The sequence below is a fragment of the Mycteria americana genome, chromosome 12, assembly GCF_035582795.1.
Source record: "Mycteria americana isolate JAX WOST 10 ecotype Jacksonville Zoo and Gardens chromosome 12, USCA_MyAme_1.0, whole genome shotgun sequence".
Classification (NCBI taxonomy): domain Eukaryota; kingdom Metazoa; phylum Chordata; class Aves; order Ciconiiformes; family Ciconiidae; genus Mycteria; species Mycteria americana.
The window spans coordinates 6,670,823-6,679,962 of record NC_134376.1 but is presented as its reverse complement, the minus strand read 5'-3'; the positions used below and the strand labels follow the sequence as shown (position 1 = coordinate 6,679,962).

Here is a 9,140-nt window from a genome sequence, read left to right as displayed (position 1 = left end):
GCAGGCTGGGCTAGGGCGAGTGCGACGGCTGCTCGGGCTTTTGCCAGCATCTGACCCAGCCCGACGTAGCCAGCTCGCCCATCTCCCAGCCTTGCTGTGGTGCTTGCTTGGTGTATTTGGAACATGCTCAAGGGACGGCTCTTGTCCAAGCTGCTTGTCTGGTAGATCCCATGCTCAGACCATGTATATCTGTTCTAACCCAGGCTGTGCCTTTGTGTATAATCGGTGGGTATTTGTGGTAGCGCAGGCGGGGAGCAATAGCTCAGCAGGCACCTGCCTGCAGTCGTGATGCTGAGAGCATCACGCAAGGCTGCTCCTGGCTTGGAGACGCTGTGCTGTGAGACGGGGCACGGTGCTGGAGAGAGATGCTCCCCTCCTCCTTTGGGTTGTGAAATATCCCTTCACCGCTTTCCTATGCGACTGCTTGTGAATAAACTGCTTTAACCCCTTACATCAATATTTCATCTTTCTGTTTTTCCCTGTTTGGGCTTTAAAGAGGTGGTACCTTGTTGGTAGTGAGCTCCTAGGGGCCATGTTACCTTTAATCCCTTATTCCAAGTGGTTGATTTTCTTGAGGGGACAGCTGAAGGAGGAAAATGCTTGGCCTGTGCTGGGTTGAGGCAGTAGGTTGGAGGCAGATGGGTGCGTTGGCCAAAGTTGGAATTGGAGGTAGGGCAAAGTGGAGCGAAGCAGGGCTGTGAAAGGCTTTGTGTGTCAGCAGGTAATGGATGGTCATTAGGTACCAGAGGTGGGGCCAGGCAGGCTTGGCTGGGCAGGGATGTGGGTGAAGCCTGGGGGGTGATTGCAGTCACAGCGCTGAGCAAGAAAATCATCGGCAGCTGCTTCAGCTCCTGCCTGGAGAGACGGCAGCAAGGAGCTGGTGATGATGGAGAGGAGGAGAGAGGGAGGCAGGCCAGTCGTGTCTGTCAGAGGGATGGAGGGGCATTAGATCAGGAGGAAAAGGGCATCAGGAATGGGCCAGATGGAGGTTCAGTGGTGAAAGGAAACTCAACCTTCACCATGCTTAGGGGAGGAGAAAGTTCTAGAGCCGGGCGGAGAAGAGTCTCTGTGAACAGGGCTGCAAAAGCACGAATCCTGCTCTCCGATGCAGGTCTGGCAGTCTGCTGCCTGTCAGCAGCTGGGCCCCGGGACTCGCTGGTAGGTGCTAGCACCCAAAAAAAGAAGTCTCTCTGCCTCCGACTGGGTGCTGCGAGGCAAGCAGCCCTGCGTGAGAGCACTGGCTCTGCGGCAGTGCTGGCGGCCACCTTCCTTCCCCTCCGCTCGCAGGACGCGTGGTCGGCCCCGGCTCTCCCAGGTGCGATGGCAGGGTGTGCCCCGCGAGGATGCCTCCCCGACACGAGCAGGTTGTAAACCTGCCTGACCCAAGCCCAAAAAGCACCGGGAGAACTGATAGCTGCAGCCCAGCCTCGTCCTTGGGGAAAGCCCGAGGATGCGCGACAACAGGAAAACAAATCTGCCGACCACTGGAGCCTGCTGCTGGCAGTGAAAAAAGCCTGTTCCTCCCAAGCTGCCTGCTGGCGTGGCTCCAGGCACAGCTGGGCTCCTGTGTAGGTCACCCGTGTGCTCGCTGCCAGCTTTCCCCGTGTCCTTGTTGAAGAGGTGGAGGAGACGCGTTAGCAGAGGAGCACAGGACCGTGTCTGCTGGGGAACGCGTTCAGCCTACGACACCGTTGGTATTTCTGTTCCCTGTGGATGTGTTTTGACAGCGTAACGGTTTGAGGGCCATGACAGCACCCAGACTGAGCCGTGAGCTCTTGCCTCTCTTCCCCTCTCCAAGAAAAAGGACGAGGAGGAGGCCAGGCTCGCGTCTGCTGGAGAGGGGAGCGTTGCCTGCTGTTGCATGGCGCAGCAGCCAGCTGGTGTCCAGCCCAGCACTGCTCCTTCAGGCTGGTATCACACTGCTCACTTGGATGAGTCACAGCTGATTCCCCCCCTCCCTTGTTTTGCTTGCAAGAAAGACCTGTTTTACATATAATACAGTAATCAGGGCTTGACATAAATAGGGAAATGTTACTGTCTGCAGTGGGACTTGCACCTGCTGGCAAGAGCAATGAATGCAGCCCATTATGCACCGGAGTCGATCATTTGTGCAATGAAGTACAACTACGTTTCTTGCTGTGTTCTTGTGCAAGTCTTTATCTCAGCAGCTGCGAGCACACCGACAGATGTGCCATCATCACCTTTGCAGTCTGTCCTCGCCCCGGGAGCTGGAGCAGCCTCTGTTTCTGCAGCTGTGGCCAGCACTCTCCCAGGGGGATGGAGAAGACCAAGATGTTCAGCTGAGAGATGTCCCTGCTTCAGTGCTGGCTGCGTTGCAAAGGCAACAGCCTCATCCCCGAGCATTGAGGCTGCACTTTGCGGGCAGGAGGCTCCTGCTCCCAGGATGTGCAGGACCCTGGATGGATGCTTGGATGCACAGGGCGTATGGCTCTTGTTTATGGACCTCGTTGCAGGAAAAGTGGCAGCAGTCTCACCAGCTGAGCAGGTATGAGCAGCGGTGCTTCAGAGCAGAGGGACTTGCAAGCCTTGCATAGCTATAGGCTGCTCGTGTGGAGTCTGGGCTTCCAGCACGGTAAGATTTCTCCAATAATAATAAATAGAGGTTGTCTTGTTGCTGCTGGAGTCTGGACTTAGCTCAGCTAAAGCAGATCCAGCAGCTCTGAACTGCTGCATCCACGGCTTAGGCGAGGGTTGGAAGAGGTGCAGTGCAAGGAGAGGAAGCGGGGGACAGACACACTCTTTGTGGAGTGAAAAAGATGAGCACAAATCCCATGGGAATGCCAAAATGTGCAGGATGCTGTGTGTGCAGGTATTTCTGCTGGGCCAGCATCGAGGGGCAGGGAGGACGTTGAGCTTCAGAGCATCAGCATTAGAGCAGGAACAGGCAGATCGTGGGCTTGGCTTGCTGAGCTAAGTGAAAACACTTGCTCACTCCGTGGTAGAAATTGCTGTTTATTAGAAAAAAACTCATAAATAAAATAATTTCATGTTGTGATTTACATTTTGCAGCTTAAGAGCAGGAGGAAAAAAAACCACGCTAGGAATCGCATGTAAAATGGCTCTAAGCCTTACCCATCAGATTGCCACACGACTGCAAATCTGAGGCTGTAGACTTGCCCTTGTCCTTTCACTACCCAGCTCCCACCCCCAAACAACAGCCCGGCCAGTGCCTAAGTAAGTTCCCAGGAATCATCTGATTAACAGGGGAATAGAAACTGGACTAAAAATTGAAAAAAAAAAAAAAAAAAAACAGAGAGGAAGTTTAACAGAAGGATGTGTGCTCTCCATCACTGATATGGCGAAAAAAATCCCTCCGTGCAGTATCTTCCTCTGCCAGCGGTCCTGCCCTGAGCGGCGGCAGCCCCCAGCTCCTCTCCGTCCCCGCCACCGTCACCCGCCGGGCTCAGCTCCCGCCTGCCTTCCCACAGGTTGGGCAAAGCCCAGGGACGGTAAAAAGCGAGGGGTTAGGAGGAACAGACAGTTCCCAGTAAGTGCATTCCTACCACCACCAGTCACAGTCTGGTTCCCTAATAAAGACTCTGATAAGGAAGCTGGAATCCCTTTTAACTTCTGATCCATTCAGAGATAAGTCGGTTTAGACGTAAACAAGCGCTTCTGTCACCGGCAGCTCTCAGAAATGCAGCTGTGAGACCACGCATTAGCCCCGAGTGGGACCTCGCTGCTGCTCCCAGGGGAGTTACTCAGACAGCTGCATCCCCATCTGGAGGGAGAAGAGGATGACTTACTCTTCCTCCCTAGTAAAGGTCTTCTGCACAACTCTGTAGGCTTTTCTGGGAGAAGGAGAGGGGAGAAGATGTAAAAATAAGGAATGACGTCTTTTAACTGTTACCGGGTTTTGAGGTGAAGTGAAGTCACCTTCCTGGGCTGTTTTTTCTCCACGGGGCCCTTCAAGATCCTTTTTTACTCAAATTGGGAGAAACTAGAGCAGCACTGTGCTGAGAAAAGCATTTCTCTCAGGCCTCAGCACTGCCTGGAGGTAAGAGGAGGGCAAGGGTGTCTGGTCCATCCTGCAGCCTGGCTCCCCTCCCTTCCTGGCATCCCCCAGCGTGGGCACAGGCACAGGGCTGGCATCGAGACACCGGCGGTGGGCCAGCAAAGCCCAGACAGCAAGGCAGGGCTGCTTAGTCGCAGGAGCAAAGTCAGCCCAGTCCCTAACACCAGTAGAGATGGGACAGCAGAAGCTGGCACTATTTGAGTTAACCTTTCCCTGGGTTATTGCATCTTCCCTTCGAGGGACTGGCTTTTTGGGTAGAGTTCCTGGCTTCTTGGTACTCCAATTAGACCAGGTTGTCTCAGCCTTGAGACAGCTCCCATTTGCATGGGTTTAAACCTCTCCAGTGTCACTGTCCCCTCTGAAGTCTCCTACAGCTCCTCGTCCGACAGGATCAGCACTCTCTTCTCAATGTTTTTGCTCTTTCTGCCACTCGGGCCCTCCACCTTGGAGGCCACGTGCCCGTTCTCCCCTGGCGCTTTGTGCTCTGCCTCCTGCATCGACTGCTGGGTGTACTGCTGGTACGTGGGTGAGAAGTTGTGGATCGCATCCTGCACAATGTCCTGGGGGCTTATGGTCTCCTTCAGCCCACTCGAGATGCTCTGCATCGGGGCAAGGTTTGCTGAAAAACAGGGAGAGCGGGAGGGTGATGGGGCATCAGTCAGTGAGCCCAAGCGCTCCAAGACTGGAGGGACACTTTTCCTTCAAAATTCAAAATCGGGACCTCATCGTGGGCCACGTCAGCTTGCGGTGGCAAGCACCAAGGAGAAGAAAGGCAACCCCAGCTCCATGTTTCAAAGAGGATGGAACCTCTCCAGCAGCTTGTGCTGTAATACCATAATCCCCTAATTCTGCCCATCCACACCAAGGTCTCTTTTCCTATCCACTCGCTGTGGCTCATAGGTATCACGAGGGAAGAGGGAGAAAGAACTCCTGCAGCACAGGAGAAGGAAACTCCTCTGGTGGCTTTTAGCATCCCATTGGTAATGTTATAAGGGGGGGGTCTCCTCTTTCCTTATTCACTGATGAAGGAAGGAAGAAGAGGGGACGAGTTACCTGTTGAGTTTTCTTTCTTTTCTCTGTACACCTGGCAGGTAAACGCATAGCGCAGGGCAATGGAAGCAAAGAGCATCTCAATGCAGATGATGAAGTTCTGGTAGCCAGCAGCCACTGTCCCAGCTCCCACCTCCTTCCCATCGATGATCTGAACTTCAGGGATCACCCCACATTTCTCCAGGATTGCAAGCAGCGTCCCTGTGCAGGGGAAGGGAGAGGGATCAGCTCTGGTCCTGCATCCCCGGATCAGGTGGGGCTACGGGAGGAGAAGTGCTGGGCGTCCATGGTGGGACCCACCTTGCCAGAAGGAGAGGAAGATGACTGCCTTGATGGTGATGAACTTGAGGACCGGCTCAAACGGGCGCAGCAGGTCCATGGTGGCGAAGTAGAAGAGGAAGAGGGCATAAAGTGCCAGGCTGACGGAGAAGTTGTAGATGATGGTGATGTAGAGGTAGCCGCTTTGGACGCTGCAGGGAGAGAGAGCAAGCTGCTGCCCTGGGCTGCGGGAAGCGAAGCGAGTGCAGCCAGAGGCAAGGAAGGAAGAAATGGAGAGGGAGAAGTGCGTGGCTTTGCCATGGGGGAGAACACAGCCCAGGAGGGGAAGGAGAGGCAGGGAGAAAGGGGGGAGCAAGGGGGCCACTCTCAGGTTTTCCTCTATTGGTGGGACCTCTTTTATTATGGCTTACAGGAGTTCCATCCCTTTCTTATTTGGGGGCAGTGAGTCTCTGTTCTGTGGCACTTTGGGCTCCCTGTGCTCTCACTACCCGTGGAGCAGCTCCCGAGGCGGAGCTGGCAGGACACCCTGTCCCTTGTGATGGAGCAGGGACCCGTCCTGTCCCCTTCACCCGACCCAGCCCGACCCAGCATCCTCACTTGAAGTCCCCATCGTGGTACTTCCCGAATGCCTGCAGGATGATGGTGATGATCGCCATGAGGGGTTTCACGATGCAGAACTGCAGCGTGGCCTGCACAGGGGAGAGACACGGTGCACCCTGGGCAGCAGGGACATCCCACCACCCTCCCTGCAGCTCCTGCCACCCCTGGCCCTGCCATGCGAGCCAACCCTTCTGCTCCCGGGACAGAGACACAGAGGAGAGAGCAGTTCTCCATCACAGGAGTGACCAATGCTGCAGGGTGAAATATGAACCAGCTCAAGGCCTGCAGACGGGAGGGAGCAGGGCTCCCAAAAGGCAGCTCCTGAAAGGCAGCGTAGCCACTCTGAGGCGGGGAGACTGGGTGGCTTGGGGACAGACCAGTGCCAGGATTTGGCCTGCAGCGCAGCCCTGGAGAGTTAGAGAGCCATCCAGGCTAACCTGGGACTGGACAGAGATGGCAATCTCAGCTCTGCAGTGGGAGGAGACCCTGACTCAGCAGTGAGTCAGAGGCAAGGACAGCGAGCACGGCGCCCTGCTGCTGGCCAGGTGCCGGCAGGCTGGGTGAGCTGCCTCCCTCGGAGGAAAAAAAACCCAAAAAGAGCATCTCGGGAGAGCGGTGAAGCAGAGCACTCTCGGCAGGGCAGTGGGAAAGGGACCTGCCACCCAGAAAGCCCTCGTCAGAGGGGAGTGAAGCCCATGAGACCCGTCGGGTACCCACCTGCTTGCAGAAGCGCAGGAACCCGATGGAGTAGGACATACCCTGAAGACAGCAGGTCCCATAAAAGCAGCTGGACCTGGAAGCAGAAGCCGAGGAGGTGCTGTTGGGGCTGCTGGATGGGGAAAGTGGGTGGAGGGCTGAGGAACTCGTGGGATGCTGGGACTTACGCAATGGGCTTCCCTCGGATCTCTGTCATGATGGTGCTCTCCCCTCCCAGGTACTCGAAGCACAGGCTCAGGAAGCTGTAAATCACGAAAGCTGGCAAGGCAAGGACAAACATGATCAGTAGGGCTGATGGAGATCCAGGAGGGGGGTGTTATTACATTTCACATCCATTCCTGCTCAGGTGTCTTCTTGTCCACTCCAGCACAGCATCAGAATTTGGGACACTGGTGGGTGGGAGCTCAGCGAGAGGAGCAGCAGGTCAAATCCATCTGACTTCCAAGTGGAGTCAGATGCACCGCACCATGTGCACAGGGTTTGTTGCAGACGCAGCAGCTCATCCGTGCACACACAGACCCTGCATGCATATGGCAGCAGTCAGATGTCCCAGCAGTGCGCGTGGAGCCGGCTTCCATGCACACCCAGACAAGCCCAGGCAGGAGTGCAATGGCCAGGGACCATCTGCATGGAAGGAGCTCAAAATTGCTAAGGGGCAGCACAAGCGGCTGGTGGCCAGCAAGGAGCAGGTCCTCAACAGTTTTCTTGAACATCCCCATCACTTATTTTTCATATACTGCAAACCTGAAGAAATACACATGCCCACACTCCTCTGTTCCCCAGGGCAGAGCAACAAGGTGGAAGAGCAACCTCAACCCTGATGAGCTTCCCCTGCACCTCAAAACATCCCAACTCCCCAATTTCTTAGGTACTTCTACCTTCCGTTTTAGAGAAGCTACATTTCTACCCCAAAGGCAACCAGAAAACCTCTTTCCCCAGGAGCATGATGCTGAGGTCCCTCTGAGCCTGCAGGCAGGCAGGAAAGGCACCAGCTCGTGTCTACCTGTGGGGCATCCCCTCCCTGCTGCTGTTGGAGAAGGAAGGGGAAAGCCTCTGCACGGAGGAAGGGAGAGGGAAGTAAAAGAGATGGAGATTTGCCACCTTGTGCAATCCAGGACACTCCAGAGACACAGGTCAGCGAGATGAGAACCCTGCTTTGCCACCAGCCTCCCTGCCAAGGAGAGGCTGTGCTCACCTTCATAGCAGTCGCGCACTGAGTCGAAGTAGACGTAGTACTGGTGGCTGCCGAGGAGGAGGAGGCTGAGCCAAGAGTCGAAGGCGTAGATGGGCACAATGAAGAGGATGCGGATGATGTAGCGCTGCTCCTTGGGGATGGTGTAGTTCCTCAGGTGCATGTAGATCTGCAAAGTGCCCAGCACGCAGAGCTGTGGCTACCACTGCTCAGGAGGGGAACCAGAGGTGCCCCCAGCCCGGGGGGCTGCAGGAGGCCTGTCCCATGTTGACCCCCCTCCCCGGGATGAGAGCACTGCTGGCTTTCCACCACAGGCCCACCGCAGTGAACAGACACATGAGACAGGTTCTATCCCAGTCCCCGGGGCAATCCCTTCTACAAAAACACATGGAAATCCGGTCCCTTCCCTGGTGCTGTGTGAGGAGCGTGCCCTCCTCCATGCCAGCCCACGTGCAGCCCCGTCCCAGCGTTCGGAGGCACCAGCTTGCCCCAGGGCTGCCTTCAGCAGCAATGGATCCACGCAGCACCCAAAAACATGCCCACTGGCAGTACATTTCAAAGCAGCCAGTGGCAGACACCCCAAAGGCGCAGACCCCGGGGTCCCAGATAAGAAAACCTGCTGGGTGTTGCCTCCGGGCAGCGCCGATGCCCTGCAGCCTCTCCCGGCTCTGGCAGCCGCCTGGGGAGCGCGTGGGCAAAGTCCACCCTCCCGAGCTGCCAGCACCGGGCTCCCGACAGCGGAGACATCCCCTTCAGGCAGCAACAGGAGGAAATATTTATCTGGAGGTGAGTGATTTGCAGTGAGCTTGAGGGCAATCAATAGTTTTGTCCTTGCGTCAACCCCAGTGCTGAGCCCCGTCTCCGCTCCAGCCTGTACCTGGTGGAAGGTGACGATGAGCGCTGACCACACGAAGATGCCGGAGATGACCTGTGCCGCTGTTGTGGTCAGGAAAAGCTGCCGGCCATCCTCAGAGTCGTTGTGGGCGGCTGTGAGCAGGACGAGGGCCGAGGATGGGGGAGCCGAGGCCAGCCTGGCCGCTGTGCCGGGCCCTGGGGTGCCGGGCGCCGTGGGAGAAGGCAAGGCACGCGTGGCATTACTCATCTGCAGGGAGGGAGAGGCAAGGGGAGTGGCACAGGAAGGCAGGACCGAGGTAAGCTGGTGAAGGGGAAGGTCCCAGCAGATTTCCCAGCCCACAGAGTGTGGACAAACCTCCTGTGAGGTTTATTTCCTTCCCAGGCTTTTTCCAGGGTGCCCCTCGCCCAAAC

At 56.3% G+C, this 9,140-nt stretch overlaps 1 protein-coding gene across 1 annotated transcript; it reads right to left on the bottom strand.

Moving 5' to 3' along the window:
• Nucleotides 1-3,022: 3,022 nt before the first annotated feature.
• Nucleotides 3,023-8,976, bottom strand: TMEM184A (transmembrane protein 184A). The gene is made up of 8 exons (XM_075514870.1): nt 8,752-8,976; nt 7,878-8,043; nt 6,850-6,940; nt 6,683-6,758; nt 5,963-6,054; nt 5,387-5,556; nt 5,090-5,287; nt 3,023-4,655 (listed from the first exon to the last, which is right to left on the bottom strand). Exons 1-8 carry the CDS (start codon nt 8,974-8,976, stop codon nt 4,405-4,407), a joined length of 1,269 nt encoding a protein of 422 aa, XP_075370985.1. The 3' UTR covers nt 3,023-4,404.
• Between the last annotated feature and the right edge of the window lie 164 nt (nt 8,977-9,140).